The sequence below is a fragment of the Vulpes lagopus genome, chromosome 15 (genome assembly GCF_018345385.1).
Source record: "Vulpes lagopus strain Blue_001 chromosome 15, ASM1834538v1, whole genome shotgun sequence".
Classification (NCBI taxonomy): domain Eukaryota; kingdom Metazoa; phylum Chordata; class Mammalia; order Carnivora; family Canidae; genus Vulpes; species Vulpes lagopus.
The window spans coordinates 5,428,714-5,451,433 of NC_054838.1; the positions used below are offsets into that span (position 1 = coordinate 5,428,714).

The 22,720-nt window shown below is 41.6% G+C and overlaps 1 protein-coding gene across 1 annotated transcript; it reads left to right on the forward strand.

Annotated features, from left to right (window-relative positions):
* The first annotated feature begins 18,326 nt into the window (after window positions 1-18,326).
* Window positions 18,327-20,912, forward strand: CCDC179 (coiled-coil domain containing 179). Its single transcript, XM_041730644.1, has 4 exons — window positions 18,327-18,371; window positions 19,375-19,424; window positions 20,261-20,360; window positions 20,751-20,912. Exons 1-4 carry the CDS (start codon window positions 18,327-18,329, stop codon window positions 20,910-20,912), a joined length of 357 nt encoding a protein of 118 aa, XP_041586578.1.
* Window positions 20,913-22,720: the final 1,808 nt, after the last annotated feature.

A 22,720-nucleotide genomic window follows, 5' to 3' on the forward strand; every position in this document is an offset into this window, starting at 1 on the left:
CCTGAAGAGCACAAAATACTAATTTGAAGGGATATGTGCATCGCTGTGTTTGTAGCAGCATGATTGACCACAGCCAAATTACGTAAGCAGCCCAAGTGATGGATGGATAAAGAACACACACACACACACACACACACACCGGAATATTACTCAGCCGTAGAAAGGAAAAAAATCTTGCCATTTGCAACTGCATGGATTGACCTAGAGTGTAAGATTCTAAGCAAAATAAGCCAGTCAGAGAAAGACAAATACCATGTGATTTCACTCTTTCGTGGAATTTAAGAAACAAAACACATGAACAATGGAAAAACGAGACAAATCAAAAAACAGACTCTCAACTATAGCAAACAAACAGGGTTATGGGGCAGGGGTGGGGGATGGTTGAAGTAGGCAAATGGGATTAAGAGTGAGCTCAACTCAATGAACACTAAATAATATATGGGATTGTTGATTAACTGCATCGTACACCTGAAACTGATATGTCACTGCTTGTCAGCTGTGCTGTAATCAAAATTTCTTTTTTTTTTTTTTTAAAAAAAAGGTGTTTTGACCCTGATAAAAAGAAAGGAAAAAGCAGTGTGGACAAAATAGGTTTCTGCTTACATAGCTGATTTCCCAGGAAGGCCAGTATTCCCAGGACATCCCCCTCAGGCTTACCTTACATCTCACTGGCCTCCAACTCCCAGACCAAAAAAATACCACGATGCTGGGCACCCCAGCACCCAAATGCATGTGGGATCCTGTTAGCGACAGAGGAAGAGAAGCACTTGGATGTGCAATCAAAAAAGTCTGCCCCCCATCACAGAGCAGGGTGGAGAAAGGCAGGGCAGTGTGGGTGCTATCCTCATTCTTTCCACCTTTTTCCCAAAAAATAACTGGAAAAAAGTTAGAAGTTTGGAAACAGAATAAGTACATCTTCTAAGCCTTCGTGTGAAAAAACCCAGCTGGGCGCTGGGAGTAGCAACTGCTCTTTTAAGAAAGAGAATGAGGCCCGCCCTAATTCTCTAGGAAGGTATAGGAAAAGCTTTCAGCAGTGCTGTGTCCATCCCACCGCAGAACATGGGTACTGAGCATGTTCACAGTCTGTCTTTTGAATCTTAACCTCTTGTGTGCTGAACGCCTTGCTTTGATGCATGATCTCTGGTTGTGAAAATCCTTACAGATAACTAAATGAGGTGCAGAGAGATTTTCCCGGGATGACACAGCTCATGCAGGATGGGGCTGGTCTTCGAACCCAAGTCTGTCTGATGCTAAAGCCCATTTGCTATCTCCTCCTACACTATTTCATATGTGCTAGTATTTCTCATAAAACCAGCGATACTTCAGGCCATCAAAAATGCCAAACGTGAGGAAGAGGGGAAGAGGACAAGAGCCACAGAGAGGAGGAGCTGAATCTAATCCTGTGAGAGGCACAGAAAGGGCAGGGGTAAAAGACTGATTCAAAGGGCCTCAGAGTAGCACCTGGGTGGCTCAGTGGGGTAAGCATCATCAGGTCCTTCTACTTTGGCAGAGATCCCAGCAAGTCCTGGGATGGAGCCTCCCACTGGGCTCCCTGCTCAGCGGGGAGTCTGCTTCTCCCTCTCCCTCTGCTGCTCCCCCTGCTTGTGCTCTCTCTCTGTCAAATAAATCAATAAAATCTTAAAAAAAAAAAGTCGCCATAATAGGAGGACTGACTATTAAGAAGTGCTGCTATAAGTAGTGGGGAAGAGTAAATCAAGAAAATTAAAACAACACGGAATATTTTTGCTGCTGAATCTTAACACTGGCAATATTCATAAAGCATTTCATATCATTTCACTGAAGTTCTAGATTTTCCTCATTCCAATGAACATAGAAATATCTCGAAGCTATTTCTGGATGTGTCTGTGAGGGTGTTTTCAGATGAGAGTAGCGTCTGAGTCAGTGGACTCAGTAGATTGGCCTCCCCAGTGAGGTTGGGCATCATCTAATCTGTTGAGGACCTGAGTAGAACAAAAGGTGGAGGAAGGAGGAATTCACCCCTTTTTGCCTCCTTCCTGCCTGCTTGAGTTTGGGATATCTCATTTTATCTTCTCCGGCCCTCAGACTGGGGTTTAAACCATCAGCCCCTACTGCTTGGGCCTTCAGACGGGGACTGAATTATATGACCAGTTCTCCTCGGGTCTACAGCTTATAGGTCACAGATGTAGGAAATTCTCAGCTTCCATAGTCATGTGAGCCAATTGTTCATAATAAACGCTCTCTCTCTCCCTCCTTTCTTCTCTCCCTCCATATTTATATGTGAAAAGCACAGGTTGCAAAGTATGTCCTAGTCTATGATCACATATATGAAGCACACACACACACACATCACAAATCAGGAGTTATCAGATACCACTGATAAAAAATAAGGTGAATAATGATTAGAAAAAAAAAATGAACCTGGGGTACCTGGGTGGCTCCATCCATTAAGTGTCTGCCTTTGGCTTAGGTCATGATCCAGGGTCCTGGGATCAAGCCCCGAGTTGGGCAACCTGCTCAGTGAGGAGCCTACTTCTCCCTCTGCTGCTCCCCCAACTTGTCCTCTCTAGCTCTCTCTCTCTATCTCTAATAATTTTTTTAAATCTTTAAAGAAATGAACGTTTTGTTTCCTATAACCTATAAATGGGACTTAGGGGTGCTACGGTTGGAGGCCACAAGGTTTGTTGTCCAGAAAAATGTAGAAGGATTGAAGTAGAGTTTCTTAAAAGAAAAATAGATGCTGTTTTTACCTAAAGAAGGGTTGGAAATTCTGCCGAACAAGCCAGGAAAATAATAACTACTTCCAACTGAATGGATGAAACAGACAGATAGATGGTTAGATAAACAGACTAGCGTGCACATGGAAAAAATAATAGATATGTGACGCATTTTAATAGCTATTTTATGTGGATGGTCATATCTGGATAGTTAATTTTTTTTTCCTTCTTGGACATTCTCTACATGTGGTGGATACTTTGACTCTCAACCCCCATTCTACTCTTCTTCAATTTGGAGGTTCTAGAAAGCTATCACCTAGATCCCCCCGATATTCTTGCAGCTAGAGACCGAGGGAAAAAGCAGACTTCCTGCTGAGCAGAGAGCCTCATGTGGGCCCCAAGATCATGACCCTAGCCAAAGGCAGACTTAACCCACTGAGCCACCCCCTGGTCTATCTTCCTAATACCTGGATCACAGCTTCAGCTGCTCTTTCTCCACTGTGAGAGGCAGTTGTCCCAGTGTCTCCACTATAATCATGGCTGCTTCAGAGATAGGAGCTCCCCTTGTGGATCAACTCTGTATTATTCTGGAAACCAGTCCAGAAAGCCTGGCCCAGGAATACTTCCGTCAGCCCTTCCAAAAATCGAATAAGTACCTAATAGCTTGTCTTTAAATTCCTTTCTGCTTGAAATACCTAATTTTTTTCCCTGCATATGGCCCTCCTGATTCACCTATATTTCACCATATGGTGACTGTTAGTATACCCATCTTGTATAACAAAAATATTTCTTCTGAATCTCATTCCACTCCTCTCCAACACAAACTTATTTAAGGTGGTCTAAAAATGCCCTCTGTTCATTCTTCTGTGTATGCATTTGCGTTGTCTGTGTCTCCCCTTTAGCACATGGTGCAGCAGCAAAGGGTTCTAACATTCTTGCCACATCCCCCCACCCCCGCCGCCCCCCAGCCCCATGCCCAATAAAGCAACTGCAATCTGTGTAGGGAAACGGTAGTGTTCAATATGACAGGACAAAGGTGTAGCAGGATGGTGTGGCTGGAAATCCTCTGAGCCCATAAAAAAGTTGAGGTGCTAAGAGACTTTTTCCAAAGTCTAGAGCTTCCCCTTGAGCTGATAAAAACAAGAGCCAGGATGATTCAGAAGCATGTGCTTATATATTCTCATCTCTACGTATGATTTCATTATCATTCTTCTCTCAACAGAACTCTGAATTTTGACAGTGCACCCTGGAACTGAAAATCATTGATGTCTGTTTGGCTATGATTCATTTCCTCCTCTTTCTTCTTATAGAAGAAAGTTAACATCAGATGGTATTATTTAGTGTCCTTCTTAGTTTTTTTTTTTTTTTAAAGGTAAATGCATATGGGAAAAGTCTGAGCTACCAAAAGTATGTCAAATGGGTAAAAAGGGAGTTTCTGACCATCCCCAGGCAATCCCTCTGCCCAGGGATAATCACTGCCACCAATTTGGATAAAGCTTTTGTGACCTCTTTTGATGTATTTACATACATTACCTTTTTTTTTTTTTTAATGTGAAACACTGTACATACTGTTTGCTACTTGATATTTTCTCTTAAAAATATATCATGGACACATTTCCGTGTCAGTGTTAATTATACTGTCTCACTCTTTTAAAAGGCTGCATGTGGCCTACTTTATGTAGTTTATTTAACCTTTATCCTATTAATCAACTTTGAGATCATTTCCTCATTTTGATTAATGAAAACAATGAGGCAATCTGTATCTTAGTGCGGTTGGAGTTTGCTTGATTGAAAAAAAAAACTCAAAGGAAGGTTTTATGTGTCATCTACCAAGAAAAATTTTAAGAACTATTTAATTTATATATTATGAGGCCTGAGGATAAATTAATACTTTTATTTGTAGTTTGATATAAAATCTGGGTAGGCAAAGTTATGAGTTAGTGTATTAAGTGTAAAGATCATGAACCTCTTTCCTACAGTAAACTGAAAATAAATTCATGGAACAAAGATCCCATTAGCCACTTGTGTTCATAAATGAAATTAAGAAGATTAATATATTTGAAATACAGGATGTATCCACCTCCTAAAAGGAAATTGAACAAAATCAAAATCCGAAAGTATTTTAAGAAGTAAATATTATCAGTGATTCAGTAAAAAGTTAATTAAACATGTAATTTGAAATAGATGATTTCAGTTATCAGAGAAAGTAATAAATACATCTGAAACAAGTTCTACTCATATTTTGTTTCAAACATATCCCAAGAAGTGGCTGAAAATAAGAGTTTAAGCTGAACTTCGTGGTACAGATCACGCTAGGAAATCACTTATTCTTGAAAGTCCTAAACACAATGATACTTAATCCGGAGAACTCTCAGGAGAACTCTAATCCCCACCCCAGTTAGCAGTGGCCTCAAAAGGCAATCAGCAGGGGGAAAGACAGATCAGACCTCCATGGAACCTCAAAGCTCAAAGGCCACCTAATGCACTGGCCTTGGAATTCCCTTAGCTGCTCCCTACTAGGACTACTAGCTGACGCCGCAGGCCGTTCCTTACCTACCACAGAATCTTGTCCTGTTTTCAAATCCTGGATTTAGCTCCTCCTGTGAACTTTTGGTTTTAGATCAACCATGGAGCCCTCCTGTGACACAACAATCTTAGAGATATCTGAAGGGCAGTTATCACCTCCTTCCTGACGTTCTCTTAAGGGTAAACGTCTTGCCAATGGAAACTATTCTGAACCCACCAAGTCAATTACACTTTCCAGAAGCCTCTGATCTTCATCATTGATCTTTATTCATTTTATCAACCCACTAGTACCGATCGACAGCTTCCCACTTATCAAGCATGACACTTTACTCCCTGTGAATACCACAGTGAGAAAAGCAAACTTCATGAAGCTTACCTGAGAGTTTGGGCAAAAAAAGGCATTGACTGATGTATCTGCTATAAATCATGTCCAGTTACGGAGGGGAGGGTTGTAAAGAAGAGGTGTTCAGTGCTGTTGGGAGCACATGGTAGAGAGCCTTGACCTAGCCCTCGGTGACCGTGGGCTTTCTGGAGAAAGGGATGTGTGAGCTCTGATCTGAAGAACACTTAAGAGACACATGGGTAGAGACACAGAAAAGCAGCCTTCCTAACTGAAAGAAGACTTTTGGCAGATTTTTAGAAGGAGGGAGCAAAGCCTGAGGAAGGCGGTATAGCAAGCCCGTAGGAAATGACCTGAAAGAATGCCAAATGAACCAGTAACAATTTTTAGAAGTTTCTGCTAAGATAAAAGTTTAAAACAAAGTCACAAAGCAGTTTAATTTTAATTTCCTATTATTTTGGAGGATTACGGACTTGAACGCTGAATATACAAAGATACAAAAATTAAACAGTAGTTTTTAAAAGTCCAAGAAACGTTTGAAGCATTTCTTTTTTCTAATTCGGACACGTCAGAAAGTGTATCTGCAGATTTTAATTTAGTGTTTCATCTTCTTAAAAGAATCTTAGAGGAAGAATGAAAGGAAAACAGCAAGGAATTTAGGGATGGATAAGTGCTTATATTTTTTAAAAAAGGTATAATCATGAAGCTTATGAAAATAGAAGAACGGTAAAAAAATAAAATAAAATATTTTAAAGATAATCTTTCTTTGGAAAGACTGCAGGAGATAAAAAGTAGAGCCAGGAAATAATTCTTCCTTTTATGAGCTGGTCAGGATCCTTTTATTGTAAAAATAATACATCGGAAGTTTAAATTTGAAGCCACTGGATATACTAAAGAATCTCAAACAATGGTGTCAACAATACCCTGATTATAAACCCTGGAAATCGGAACTGAAGTTGCCTATTTCAAAAGCAGACAATGCTTTTTTAAAGATTGGTCACCTAGCACCATCTTCTGGCTACATGTAATTTTTGTTTTCTCCCTCCCTTCAAATACTTATTGTATAAATATTATGATTGTGGTGCCACCTGCTGGATATATATATATATAATATATACATATATATGTACATATATGTATATATTTTTATATACATAAAAACATTTAAATACATAAAAACATTTTTATGTATATAAATTTTTTTTTTTTTTATTTATGATAGTCACAGAGAGAGAGACAGAGGCAGAGACACAGGCAGAGGGAGAAGCAGGCTCCATGCACCGGGAGCCCGACATGGGATTCGATCCCGGGTCTCCAGGATCGCGCCTTGGGCCAAGGGCAGGCGCCAAACCGCTGCGCCACCCAGGGATCCCCATTTTTATGTATATAAAAATATATTTTTTTTTGTCTAAAAACTATATAACCCTGAAGAGTTGCCAAGGCATTAAATAATTACCTGCAAGGGCATAACTTCTACTCACCCTAGAAAAGAAAGATATACGCAAACAGCTAGACCTCCTGATTCTAAGAATTATTATAAATTGTCCACACATAATATTCTAATATTCTAAACCATGATAATGTATTCTACTATGGACAAAGAGGCTATATATCCCTTTGGTAACTCACTTTGGTAGTTCCTTTTGCTGTCCCCACACAATCTTTAGACACATGAGAAATTACCTACCCATTAGTTAAGTGGAAAATAAAATAACACTTGAGCAAACCTGAATATGTTATTTCTTAAATTTTATCATGCTGAGAAATGGTATTAGCCCCACTGGAAAACAGAGATGTAATTTAGTCACATCTAAAATATCTATTATCAGGGGCGCCTGGGTGGCTCAGTTGGTTAAGTGTCTGCCTTTGGCTCAGGTCATGGTCCTGGTGTCCTGGGATCGAGCCCTGTGCCAGGCTCCCTGCTTGGTGGGGAGCCTGCTTCTCCCTCTCCCTCTGCTGCTCCCCCTGCTTGTGCTCACTCAAGTAAATAAATATAATCTTTTTTTAAAAATAAAATATGTTTTATTAAAGTGAAACACAGAGAATTTGGGTTTTTTTAAATTATTTTTTATTTGAGAGAGAGAAAACATAAGCAGGGAGAGGGGCAGAAGGAGAAGCAGACCCCCCATAGAGCAGGGAGCCTGATGCAGGGTTTCTATCCCAACACCCTGGGATCACGACCTGAGCAGAAGGCAGATGTTTAACCAGCTGAGTCACCCAGGCGCCGCATGAACACAGAGAATTGTGAACCAATTTTAATTTTTACACTTCATTTTTACACTGAAGCCTCTGCTTTTTCTACACCATTTGTTTTCATTGCTACTTAATGAGGTTTAGGTAAATGTGGACTGTCCATAAATATGATTATTTAAAGCCTATTAAAAGGTCTTCTAATCTCCATAATATGTTTCCTTGTCGGAACTTTCCAGCTTTCAGTCAAGATCACTTCATATCCTTTTATTAATTTTTCCACAGGCTAAACACCACATTTTCTATCTGTCACCATGGCCTTCTTTCTGCCTGGGTATCTCTAAAATCAACCACAAATTCAAATTTTCCATATTGGTATTTGGACAGAATAGCTTGTCACTTTTTCTAAAGTGTTGATTACATTGAACCTAAAAATAAGAATGCTAAAATTTCTGAGTTTAAAAAAAAAATGCTATTACTATCCTAACACTAATCATATTTAATGTGATTTAACCTGAGCTTTTTAATTATGCATTTCAAATGTTCTCTTAACTGGCAATATATATGCCAATCAGAATTCTCATCAAAAGGACTTTCTCTTAGATTGTGGGTCAAATTGTACAAAGGATAGTAGCTTAGCAGGATGGAGGCAGGTGCTAGGGGTCCCCATTAACTGCAGAAAAACCTATTTGCAGCAAGACAAAGGCCAACCTACAGAAGGAAGCAATGCTAATAGAAACCAATAATTATTATTTGACTGAAGGAGATCTCCTCCTGTATTTCCCAAGCAGGCAGACTGAAAAAGAATCCCTTTCACTTTGTTTCTGTTCTTGCAAATAAAGGAATACTAATACAATACTCCAGAAATATGTATTGACTTAATTAATGTTGGATGCAATGGCCTCCATTAGTTCCCCTAAGGTCTCTGAGCTTCCATTTTTAAAATTCAATTATAGGGGCACCTGGGTCGCTGAGGAGGTTGAGCATCCAACTCTTGATTTTGACTCAGGTGATGATCTCAGGGTGATGAGATTGAGCCCCTCCATGCCAAGCATGGAGTCGGCCTAAGATTCTTTCTCTCCCTCTCCCTGCTCCCCACCTCACACTCACACGCTCTCTCTAAAAAATAATAATAATAAACAAGCCAATTCAATCCTAAAATAAAGGGATTCATATATACTATACTTTCCTCTCAAGCTTTATGAAGCTCAAGTGAAATGAACACCCTCTGAAAGAGTTCTAATTGAAAAACTTAGAAACGTATTATAAATGTCAAGATCTCTTCATATCATTTATATGAATATAATATAAACATAAACCTGAATTGAACTCCAATAAAAAAATACAAAAATATATGTATATATACGGCAGGTTAAACCTGCCATCCTATTGAAGAAATCAATCCACGTGCCCAGAAGAGTGCTTCTTAAATATGGTATTAAAGGTATATGGTATATGGTATATGTTCAATAAAGTTTAACCTGCTTGCTGTGTCAGTTCTAACACATGAACATAGGAATGGGGGGCTTTCCAAAGGACTTATTATTTAATACAACACTATTCCTCACTGTTGTGACAAAGTAAGTTAAGTTTGCGTATCCATGTAACAATCACTGGCATCTGTATTTGTCATTCAATGGGCACTTGAAAGAAAATAAGGAAATACATTGCATTCACATCTTCTTCTCTTTCCTAGAAAAGTCAAGTCATTATGTCTATCAATACAAAGTGGGAATCATTTCCCACGCTGAGTTTTCAGTTCCTGCTACCTGGAAAACGACTTCCATGAAATACTGATGCAGCTCTTAATGTTCCTGTGATTGTACAAAGAATTGCAAGAGCAATTCATGTTTATCTCTATGATGCTAAGTTTTGGTAGACTAATTAAAGATCTAAGGTAAGATGGAATCAGATGTCTTGAAATAATGGTCTTCAGTAGAGATGAGCGTAACTTCAACAAGGTTACATTGTCTTGCTTAACAAATAGGTCCGTGCTCTGTTTGAACCCCCAATTCTTTACTATGTATTTTCATGTGTCCTCAAAATAGCAACCTCGTGTAGAAAATTGTAAGATAGCCAAAACTAGAGAATATATGCAGAAGAGATTTGTTGCCCTTGTGAACTTGAATACAATCATCTCCTCTTACGCAGGATGATAGTTTTAGGGTGCTCAGCTTTCCTCATCATTTGAAATTTTAAGACTTTTTAAATACTCTTTCTTTATTACGACAACTCAACTCTTAATTAACCTTTGCTCTAAAAACAAATTGCTCGTACTTTTTTCCAATAAGTATAAACTAAATAAACCAAAGACCAAAAAAAAAAAAAAAAAAAAAAAAGAATTGAATAACAAGAGTCTTCAAGGGATCCCTGGGTGGCGCAGAGGTTTAGCGCCTGCCTTTGGCCCAGGGCACGATCCTAGAGACCCGGGATCGAATCCCACGTCGGGGTCCCGGTGCATGGAGCCTGCTTCTCCCTCTGCCTATGCCTCTGCCTCTCTCTCTCTCTCTCTCTCTGTGTGTGTGACTATCATAAATAAATAAAAAATAAAAAAAAAAAGAAATCGTTATATTGTATAGCTGAAGCTAATACAATATTGTCAATTAAAAAAAAAAGAAGAGTCTTCAAGTAAGTCCTTTAATTTTTTTGTCCCTGTAAATTCAAATAAAACAGTGTAAACATAGAGGAAATGGAGAGTAACGAGGAGCTATGACTTACTACAAGAGACCATGAGTCTCGAACATTACTGACACTCACATCCAGTTACTTTTTTTTTTTTTAAGATTTTACTTATTTTTTTCATGAAAGACACACACACAGAGAGAGGCAGAAATACAGGCAGAGGGAGAAGCAGGCTCCTTGCGGGGAGCCTGACGCAGGACTGGATCCCAGGTCTCCAGGATCAGGCCCTGGGCGGAAGGCTAAACCGCTGAGCCACCCGGCTGCCCACATCCAGTTACTTTCAATAGATAATTCTTAGAAATTGATTCTATCTAATAAAGATGCACCCGGTACAGCCATTTAAGGCATGCCCTATTGAGATGAAAAGTTAAGTACTCAACAGTTAAAAAGTATGACTATAAGTCATTCATTTCACCTTTGCTTTAATAATTTCCTGAAAATTAGTGTTAGATTCTTCAATTCGGGGTTGTTTTTTTCCAAGACAGTTAACTGCCAATCCTGCTAAATAATCCACTGTTAGGTTATCTTTCGATCTGTAACATTTCCAAGAGGAAACATGAAAATATCGGCACCTTTGGAAGATTTCTCCAGATAGAAATTAAGCCATTAGGGGTTTTTCTGCCCCTTTCTGAAGATCACCCTTAGTAGGGAAAAGATTGTTTAAATTTTGCTGTGAAAGTTGATCACCAGTAGCACGACAAGTCTTTTTTGTGTTGTTGATAATGGCATTTGGAAAACACTGAAGATCCACCCTATTCTTGTGTGTGAAGATCTGCCTTTCAGGATGATGGAGATAAGAAACCAGGGCCATTCCTAACACATTTTTCTGAAAAACTTTACTTTTTCAAGCTCAAGTAATTGAAAAATAGCTCTAAAACACAGAGACTTCATAAATGTTCTGGCATAAAGTGACTTAATCTCTTCTGAGGAATAATTTTGAGGAAAGACCTAGTTTTATATTGGGGCAGTCATGATAGGTGCAGAGTCAGCAAAGGTAAAGAGGCTGAAATGCAGATAAATGCAAAACAACCTAGGAGCAAGTTTCCTTGAGTGGCAGCAGGGTTCATGGCATATGACAGGGAGGTGTGGTGCGATAAAGAAGAACAAAAAATGCTCCTGACAGGATGGACTAAGTTGAGTCTAAAAACATGTAACTTATTATAGAGACAAATTTAAAGTCTATAACCTAGATTTCACCATATAATTGCCCAAGTACAGAAAAAAAAATCTGTTATAAACTCACACATGGCAATGAAAGACAGACAGACAATTTCTCAAGAACTTTGGAAGGTCGGTTCAAGACCACTTAGGTGATTTGCAGGTCCCAGTGCCAAATAAAAACGCAGAGCTATTAAAAATTAAGAAGTTTAAGACCACAAGAACAGAGCATTCATCTTTCAAGGCATGACTCCCTGTGTATCTGCACAGACCCTACAACCATGAAGTTGGCTGCACCCTGGTATTATTTTAAAGGGGTCCCATTCACAGAAGATTCATTATCTGCCCACTCAGTACAAAAACCTCAGCACAAGGCACAGATTCTAGAACAAAAAGAGGACTCGGTGGATACAGAGATCAGTTGAATGAAAGAATGGTCCAAAAGGGTGGTGAATCTGTCCGCGTCCTACTTTCTAAGCAGACAAACAGCATTTTATTGTGGAAAAGGAACAGGCTTTAACCATAAGAAATATTTTCAGTGTTTGAACTCTTAGGACTTGAAAAGGATTTCCTCCTCGAACTTTATTTAAAAAAATAAAGTCATGGGGAAACCCTGAATGTAGAAATAGTCACACGTGTCCCATTTTCCTTATAAAATAGTTTCAGAACAAAAGGTAAACTTTGAAGTCAAAGCAAATAATTAAATTTTCTTAATGCCCCAGCATAGGTTCCATGACCCTCTGGGAACTCAGAAAATAGATAAAACAGAAAATCTGTGAATAACGGTACAAAATAAACCAATGTTGATACTCCATTTGTGTTTCTGCAACAAGTTGTTTCATTTACGGAGAAAAGCCTACAACTTAATTCTTTAAGAACCTGCACTATTTTTGTACAAATTTACGAAAACAAAATCTAATTATGGAAACATCAAACAAGTAGGATGAGCTGTTTTTTCTTAAGGTGTAAATGAAATATTAAAATATTTCTATAAACCCTGTTGCTAATAACCAAGTTTTATTAAAATCCTGGGGATGGCAGAAGAAAAGTGAAGGACCAAATGATTTCATTTGCAAAAAAATGAAAGAAATACTTAATATTTAAACTAAGGAAAAATGTGTCACTGTTCAATTTCACAAATCCTATCTTATTCATCTACCTAGGACAGATATAGCATTCATTGGTGCCATGTTGCTTTGACCAGCTTCATCAGTTTATATTTGTTTATCAAATACTCAGGGAAAGAGAATAAAAACACCAGCTACCTTCTGGAAACATCCTAACAGGTAATCTTCCTTGCATTATGCAACAGACATTTTAGACATAAATAAATGAGCAAACATTCCTTAGATAGAAAAGGAGAAAAGTCATTGGATGTGACAAAATTGTGATTTACATATTGATATCCAGAATCATCAATGTAGTTTACGACATAACAAGGCCAGGCTTGCCTAACTCTGGAAACAGGGGTGCTGGAGGGGAGGTGGGTGGGAGGATGGGGTAAGGGCATTAGGGAGGGCACGGATGTGCTGCGATGAGCGTTGAGTTTTACCCAACTGACAAATTATCAAAAACTGCATCAGAAAATAATTAATACTATATGTTGGCAAACTGAATTTAAATTTTTAAAAAAGGTAACTGCAAGATGATTGTGTTAACTGTGTAAATATCTCATAATGCATACATATATCGAAATATATTGTACATTTTAAATGTATTTGATTTTGTCATTTATACCTCACTAAAACTGGAAAAAAATCATTTTAAAAACCCCAAGGCCGTACTTAAAGTAATATAAAATAATACTTAGCTATTCAAAAATAACTGCTATCTTTAATCTAGAATTCTCTCTATATAAGATTATCGATGGCACCCTGAAAAGAGGGTCCCAAAAGCAAATAAGTTGGAGAAACAATGTATAATATATACCTTTCTAGAAATTCATAATCCTTTATTATAGGTTCTGCGTTGTCTGGCAGCAGAGATACGTGTTTAACTTTGTTTAACCTACAAGGTTCCAAACTTCTATGAACCTGGTATCCACGTTTGCATGAAGAGAAGAGGTGCTTGTTTATTTGTTTTGTTTCTCACATAAAACTACAAACATTTTGGAATGCCCATAGTTTCTGGAGTTGACCTTGAGAAAAGCAGCTCTCTACTAATTAAACATGACAAACAGAAGGAGTTTTCATAATTTATTTGATAGCTGAAATTTATCCATTTTTGCAAGGACAGTTTTTATGCAAAGGTGCTGACCAGACTTGGGAAGGTTAATGCTTTGGCCCCTTTACTCTCAGTCGTATCACACTCTGAGCTCTGTGCTCATGCAGCACAGTGATGACCGTCCTGCAACACCGCTGTCGACCTGGATAGTGGGGAGATTTGAACCATCCCAGGTGATCCAGGGCCATGCTGGTTGCTGTGCTACATTCACAGGTTGCCTTTCAGCTCTAGACCTGCCCCTCGGTGGCCTACCTTATGATACGGTATTACGGGACTTTGTATATTTTTTTCTCTTTAGAATTAAAAAGTTGGGAATTTAGCCAGCTCAAGTTCTGGTAGGTTCAGCCAGTGGCGGGGGGCGGGGGAGGTGAGGATGCTGGAGGAAGACTGGAAGGTGAGTGGAGTGGAGGAGGATCTTCCTGGTGCCTGGTTTCTGGCTCTCCGTGTCACGCCAGTGGCGACGCTCCACCTGGCACTAGCATTTGTCTCGACCAGCAGTTGTTTCCAGTTTCTATTTTTTCTACAACCCCGAGATGGTTTGATTGCTCGTCCTTAATCATACAGCCCCTGCCAGCTGAGAGTGCCCCTTCCTAAGAGATCTCTGAGCCTCAGCTCCGAAAGGATTCCCCTCCTCCGGTGTCCTGCGGTACCACTTCAGCCTGGCAATATTCCCCTCCTCGGAGGTCTATTCCCACCCTCTGGGGGCCCCTCTTCCAAGGCTGTGGAGTCTGACAATCTCAACCTCTTCCCCAACCTCATCACCAGGCAGAGGAGATTTAGTTTATTGTGTGAGGCCCATGAGGACAGACCTAGCACCAGCGAAGTAACAGGTTCCTATAATTAGAGACAACAAAAAACTGAAGGAACTGCCCTGAGTTTCCAATCCAGTCATTCAACCAAAAGAAGGCTCTGCCACAGAATCAACACATGGACAGAAGTGAAAGCATCAGATGGGAGACTGCACTGGATGAGATACGAGGTTCTTTCCAGTTGGATGATTGAATAGTAAAAGGTAACTACGATTATTGAGCAACTCCCCAGTTAGTAAGGAATGAACTCCCCAATTCCTTACTTGTAACATTCTTTTAAAAAAATTATTTATTCATGACAAACACAGACAGAGAGGCAGAGACACAGGCAGAGGGAGAAGCAGGCTCCATGCAGGGAACCCGATGTGGGACTGGATCCCAACTTCTAATATTCTTAATGCTCATAAGCAACTCTGTTGTTGGAGGAGCTCGTGGAAAGGATGTGACTACAGTCGACTGGAGAGCTGGACCTTGAAAATGCGGGAGGCTTCTCACCCCCTCCTTTGTCTTGGGAATGCGTAGGTTCCAGCTGCTGTTTCTATGGTGAAAGCCATCGTCAAGGACACAGCCTTGAGAGAGAGTAAGGTGCTTTTGAGACCCTACAGGCTTATGAGGTACCCAAACCCCATTAAGACGTCTAGTCAAACCTCCAAGATTCAAGTGGGCAAGTGCAGAGACCTACTCATCTTTTGAGCGCCCAAGGCGAGCCTCACATGTAAGTTTTCTTACCTACTGAACCTGCCACCTGCCAACCTGGAGTGGCCAGGGGCCGCCTCTCCCGCCTGCCTCTCCTTGTCTCCCAGGAACAGGGGTTAGGTTCAGATTTCACCAGGGAAATTCCCGAGTTTTTGAACCAACACCTGTGTTGTTAGATACTATCATCCCCGTCTTATAAATGTAGACAGGAGAATGGAAGCTGATGCGAGACCATTAATAGGCCAGGATTACAGAGTTTTCAAGTGAAGGCGATGAGGGCAGAATGTGGGCTCCCTGTGAGTCCCACCACCCGAGTCCCCATAAGCCTCCGACATCACACTAGGAGACATTCCCTTGCAGCCGTCTCAGAGGGCCTGAGGCCTGTGAAATACATTTGAAATAAATAAATAAATAAATAAATAAATAAATAAATAAATAAATAACACACAAACAAATAAATTTCAACCTCAGCCCTGGTGGCTTGCTTTGTTTGCTCTGCAGGAGAAAGGAGGAGGAAAGGCAATGAGAAGTTGATGAATGAAGAGTGGTAACACCTTGACGGTAGTTACTCGTTCATCAAATCCCATCAAAGCCCTACTCCTGCCATCTGGACAGGCTGCTCCGTCCATCAGGAGCGCTCTGGCTCTAGAACCCCCACACATCCTTTAAAGTACAGCTCAGGCACTTCCACGGGCACTTTCAGGTTCTGTCCTTAACCCAACGCAACTGCTTTAAAGGTATTACCCAACCCAGGGGCGGCACCAGGAGAATCCACCTGTGGACGCATCATTCCTGGAAGGCCAAGGTAGATGAGGAACTCAGAAGGATGGAACCATTATCCGCGGCCAGTCTGGCTACCCCAGTCGCAATGATGTTGGCATGATCCTGAAGGCTTCATCTTTAGACGGAATCAGAGGCTCCTGCATTTCTGCACAACACGTGTCCCCTATTACTGTTCCCAATTACACTGTTTTACTATTTTTTGGTTGCTATTTTATCTGACTTGCCTTCGGGGCAGTAATTCAGTTTATTCATTTTTATATTCCCAGGACCTAGCAAGATATATAATAGTAAGTACCCGAAACATATGTTCTTGAGGTAACATGAGATAGTGAAGACAGCACAGGATTTCAAGTCATTTCCTGGATTGTGAACATGAGCGAGATTACATAATTCTTTAAAGTCGTAGTCTTAAAAAAATAAAAATAAATAAATAAAAATAAAGTCGTATTCTTCCCAGACAGGAGAACTTCAGGAAGGAAGGGGTCAGTGGATTCAAGCACTATCGGTGGGCAAGATTATCTCACTTTCCGTAGCCTAACTCTCCCAAGAGAACTGGCTGCGGTTCCTGACACTGCGCAAAAGCCACAAGGTAAAAAGTGTCCGTTGAATTGAGTAGGAAGATCACCAGTGACCACTTTAAAACAAGTACCAGTGGGGGTAGGAAGAGTGGAAGCAGGTTGCAGAGCAATATTGCACTGGATTTATGTAAAGAAGAGGAGAGGGGAACCACAGGGGGTGCTTATGATTATTTACTGTAAATACAAGAAATGGGCAATGGTCACAACCAGTTGCTTTTCAAAGGGCTTTGGTTTATTAGTTTAAATAGGGGATGACTTGAGCGTATTGCCCTTAATTGTTTAAACAGACAATAAAGAGAGGGTAACAAGGGGAGGGAATAGTCTTACACGGGATCTCTGAGAAGATGGGAACAAAAATGAACAGATTTACTGGGGACAAAAAGAGGGACAACTAACTTTTTCAATTTCACAGGATTACAGGGAAAGGATAATATGGGTACAAATGAGGTGATAGACTTAAAGGTGGTAAGGAAGTGAGGTAGCTCCAGTCTGGGCTTTTCGAAGCAATTGGTGGCATAGACGGAGGTGGAAGAGCACAGGCCTGGGAAGCGGCTTTGTGGATCTAAGTCCCAGCAGAGCTTCTAATGGCATAACCTCAGGCAGGATAATCCCTAATAACGCTAATGCCTTATTTCCCAGATGATAATAATCAGGCTCTTACTCTCTCTGGTTGTTGTAAGGAGTTGACGACTTAATGCATGTACATTCATCCAACAGTGCTGAGCACAAGCTCTGGTGTCCTGTTAGCCAAGCTCCGTGTGTGAAGCAACAGCTGTGTGGGCTCAGACGTTTCAACAGAGGAGAGACAGTTTGAAGAGAACACAAAAAAAGGAAGATCTAGGCAAACATAAAAGAGGTGGGAGGCAATGGTGAAGACCCGGTTCCAGCTGGCGATCATGGGGGTGCCTGGGTGGCTCCACTGGTGAAGCGTCTGCCTTTGCTCAGGTCATGACCCCAGGGCCCTGGGATGGAGCCCCTACATTGGGCTCCCCACTCAGCAGGGGGGTCTGCTTCTCCCTCTCCCTCTGCCCCTCACCCCTGCTTTTGCACTCTTTCTCTCTCAAATAAATAAAATCTTCAAATGAAAAAAAGTTGGTGGTCATGGGCAGCCTGTAATTGGGGCATCTCTCAAAGCCCACTTCCCTTCCTTCAGGCCAGCAGTCCACAGGGAGAAGGCAGGGGGATGGGGCCAGCGAATGCTGTGGTGGGCCAAGAGTGAGGGGAGGGAATGGGGAGCCCCAACAGCAGGCTGAGGGGCAGGGCCAGGGACCAGAGCCAGAGGGCTCCCGAAGCCGAGGGGGCTCCCCGGGAAGAGGGCAGAGGCTGAGAAGTAAGAAAACAATGGAACGACCATATTCGGGCTGGTGGGAGCAGGCCTGCTGGGAGAACTGTGGCAACCTGGGCCCTGGCCCTTGCCTGCGGGGCCAGGCGGGAGCTGGGGGTGGGAGTGAGGGCTGGGGAAGGGTGAGGCTTGGGGACAAAGGGAATTGTGATGGGTCTGGCAGGGAGCTGGGGGCAAGGGCAAGGGCGTGGCCCTGGGACAAAGGGAATTGTGATGGGGCCGGGTGGGGCCCTAGCGAGGCCAGGCAGGGGGCAGGGTGAGCCCTGGTCACTGCAGGGGGTGTCCGGCCTGGGCCTTAGCAGCATGTGCCTGTGCTGCACAGAAGATGATGCCATCCAAGTGAACCCCGTGAGTGCCCAGGGCCCCCCTTTGCCCTGGGGCCCTGCGATTCCCGCCATCAGGTTGTGACCACAGCGGGTGGTCCTGGGGCGCAGGTTTGGGGGTCCCCGGGAAGTAGACAGACGAGATCCTGGGTTGCAGGACCCACTTAGGAACAGGGAAAGTCCCCCACTTCAAGGCCTTCTAGAAGTCAGGCAGTCAGCGGGGTGTTGACTGACCCACTGCTCTGCCCCAGAGGTGGCATCGGGCTGACAGAGGGGGGAGGCAGGAAGTTTCTCAATATTGGGGAGGATGGGGGCAGGACATTGCTTCTGGCTCTTTGGATTAAACAAGTGGATCAAAATGAGGTGCGGGGGAGGTATTTAAGGTACAATTTAGAAATCAGCAGAAGGTGTGGGAACCCCACAAACTAAACAGCCAAGCTCCCCATATCTCAGAAAACCATACCACTTGCTGGGGCTCCTCGGTCACCCCAAGGACCGGCAGAAACATGTTTTGATTTCTTGTCCACCCTTTCCTTCATGATAAATCTCAGTACTCTACATGCTCCCTCCATGTGGTTCATGACACTATTGCCATCCTCCACCCTGATTTTTACCTTAATGTTCTTATTCTTTTTTTTATATAAAGTCATTCCTTTTATTTTTTTTAATTTTTATTTATTTATGATAGTCACACACAGAGAGAGAGAGAGAGGCAGAGACATAGGCAGAGGGTGAAGCAGGCTCCATGCACCGGGAGCCCAACGTGGGATTCGATCCCGGGTCTCCAGGATCGCGCCCTGGGCCAAAGGCAGGTGCTAAACCGCTGCGCCACCCAGGGATCCCTAATGTTCTTATTCTGAGCCTGCCTCTTGCCATTGAGATAATATCCATATGTTACATAAATTAAAAAAAAAAGTAGCATAGGCTTCCTATTATAATAACTAGTATTTCTATTTGCTCATGTTTTGTGTGTGTGTGTGTGTGTGTGTGGTTTGTTTTGTTTTAATTTCATTTTACCTTTTGTGTAGGAAGGGCCAAGATGGCAGCATCCTTCGGAAGTCACTGCAAGGCAGGTAATGTTTCAATAAATAATTCAATAAATAAGTTCAAAATTGTACCTTTGTTATGTTCCTTTATGCCTTGTGGTCTCCAATATGGTAGAACGTCTATTATTTAGATGCTTCAGTGTCACCTTTCATGGGACTCTGGGATCTTGAGACCACTATGAGAATGAGTCTTAACTAGGATAACTTAAATACTTAATATTCTTATTTTTTAACGTAATAAGAATAGAATGGCTGGATCGTAGGGAACGCAATTTCTTCACTGTTATAAAGTAATATGACGTAGTTTTCAAAGCCATTATGCCAAGTGTACTCCCAATGGAAATGGATAAAAGTTTCTATTATTCATATAACCTGCACCCCGATGCTCCATTATCTTCAAAGCATTCCAGTTAGACCCTGAGATCTCTGCTACTTATGGAGGCCACACAATTGGGGACATAAAAATCGCTGCATTTAAGAGAACTACAGAATGTGCATGAGTTTTGTTTTCTTATTTCTATAAAGAAAATCCCTTCGGGTTTTTTTTAACGAACATTACTTTTAAGACAAAAGTAAACATATATATCCATGAGCCTTAGATCCTACCGTTGCTGAAGTGGGAATCAAAAGTAAATAGTCTCGCTTGAAAACTCTAGAGATGCTCCGATGGGTTTTCTTCATCTATGAACCCCGTATTTGAAAAAAAAAAAGATTTGTTCCTACTTTTATGTAGCTATGTAAACCATATCCACTGACTGTGTTTATCTTTTTTTATTGGCACTAACCAAAAATATAACCAGCATGTTAACTTTTTATGTTATAAAAAGTATAATTTGTCTTCCTTCCCTTTAATTTCCCTAAAGTCCAGAGATAAACGTATTGAGAATATGAAAAACATAAGGAAAGAGAAGAGGAAATTTAATAAACGGTTTTCAAGACCTGCTCCTCTTCCAGAACCAGGACTCCTAGTAAGTACAATATAGAGACTTCACTAAAAGTAACAGGTCCTTAAATGCAAAAGATATCTTCATTTTTAACTTATGTAGTACTCTAAATGTTGGCTTTCCTCTTTCCTTTGAGAAATAGTGTAGGTGTAGTCTGAGAGATTACTTTAAAACTCCTCTAATCAAAGTCTCAACTATCATTTAAATCTCTTTGTCTGGGTAAACTTTACTGATGGGACATGACAAGGTAGGGCTCTCTAAACCCTTCTTTAGGGAGTCCGAGACGGATTCCAGGCCAGGAGATTGATTCTCAGTGCATTGGCAAATGAATTGAGGCAAGGACTCTATAGCAACTGAGGGCTTCTCTCTTCCTCTTGTACTCTCCCTGGATTTAGGGGCTCTTACTCTTTGGAGGGCGTGTGGACCATAGGTCCACCACCCAGATGCTGTAGCCAATTCATGGTCATACCAGGAAATGAAGTTGGCAAAGTGGTCATTGAGAGCAATGCCAGCCCCAGCATCAAAGGTAGAAGAGTGTCACTGTTGAAGTCTCAGGAGACAACCTGGTTGGTGTAGCCCACGGTGCCACTGAGGGGGCCCTCTGATGCCTGCTTCACCATCTTCTAGAAGTCAGCATGTTTGGCAGCTGTCTCCAGGCAGCAGGTCAGATCTGTAACTAATACATTGGGGGTGGGCACATTGAAGACCATGCCAATGAGCTTCCTATTCAGCTCAGGGATGGCTTTGTCTTCCCCAATAGAAGCAGGAATGATGTTCTGGGCGGCCCCTTGGCCGTCATGATACAGCTTCCCAGAGAGCTCACCCACGGTCTTCTGGGCAGTGATAGCAGGGACTATGGTCATAATTCTCTCCATAATGCCAAAGTTGTCATGGATGACCTTGGCCACAGGGGCCGTGCAGCTGGTGATGCAGCAGGTACTGTTGATAATCTTGAGGGAGTTGCCATACTTCTCATGGTTCACATCCATCACAAACATGGAGCATTACCAAAAGGGTCAGAGATAATGACCTTCTTGACTCCACCCTTCTAGTGAGCCCCAGCTTTCTCCATAGTACTGAAGACACCAGTGAACCCCACAACATATTGAGCAAGAACATCACCCCATTTGATGTTGGTGGGCTTTTGCTCCTTCAAGATAGAGATGGGCTTTCCATTGATGCCATGTTTCCAGTTCTCAGCCTTGACTGTGCCATTGAATTTGCCAGGATGGAATCCTACTGGAACATGCAGACCATGTAGTTGAGGTCAATGAAGCGGCCATAGATGGTGACAACATCCAGTTTTTCAAAGTGAACTGTAGCTCCTTCCACAGTTTGGCTATTGTGGACATTGCTGCTGTAAACATTGGGGTGCAGGTGTCTTGGTCTTTCACTGCATCTGTGTCTTTGGGGTAAATCCCCAGCAATGCAATGGCTGGGTCGTAGGGCAGGTCTATTTCTAACTCCTTGAGGAGCCTCCACACAGTTTTCAGGAGTGGCTGCACCAGCTCCCATTCCCACCAACAGTGCAGGAGGGTTCCCCTTTCTCCACATCCTCTCCACCATTTGTGGTTTCCTGTCTTGTTAATTTCACCCATTCTCACTGGTGTGAGGTGGGATCTCATTGTGGTTTTGATTTGTATTTCCCTGATGGCCAGTGATGTGGAGCATGTTCTCATGTGCTTGTTGGCCATGTGTAGGTCTTCTTTGGTGAAATTTCTATTCATTTATTTTGCCCATTTCATGATTGGATTGTTTGTTTCTTTGCTGTTGAGTTTAATAAGTTCTTTTTAGATCTTGGATACTAGCCCTTTATCTGATGTGTCATTTGCAAATATCTTCTCCCATCTGTAGGTTGTCTTTTAGTTTTATTGACTGCTTCTTTTGCTGTGCAGAAGCTTTTTATCTTGATGAAGTCCAAATAGTTCATTTTTGCTTTTGTTTCCTTTGCCTTCGTGGATGTATCTTGCAAGAAGTCACTGTGGCCAAGTTCAAAAAGGGTGTTGCCTGTGTTCTCCTCTAGGACTTTGATGGAATCTTGTCTCACATTTAGATCTTTCATCCATTTTGAGTCGATCTTGGTGTCTGGTGTAAGAGAGTGGTCCAGTTTCATTCTTCTGCATGTGGCTGTCCAATTTTCCCGGCACCATTTATTGAAGAGACTGTACTTTTTCCAGTGGATAGTCTTTCCTGCTTTGTCAAATATTACTTGATCATAGAGCTGAGGGCCCATTTCTGGGTTCTCTATTCTGTTCCATTGATCTATGTCTGTTTTTGAGCCAGTACCACACTGTCTTGATGATCACAGCTTTGTAGTACAACCTGAAATCTGGCATTGTGATGCCCCCGCTCTGGTTTTCTTTTTCAACATTCGCCTGGCTATT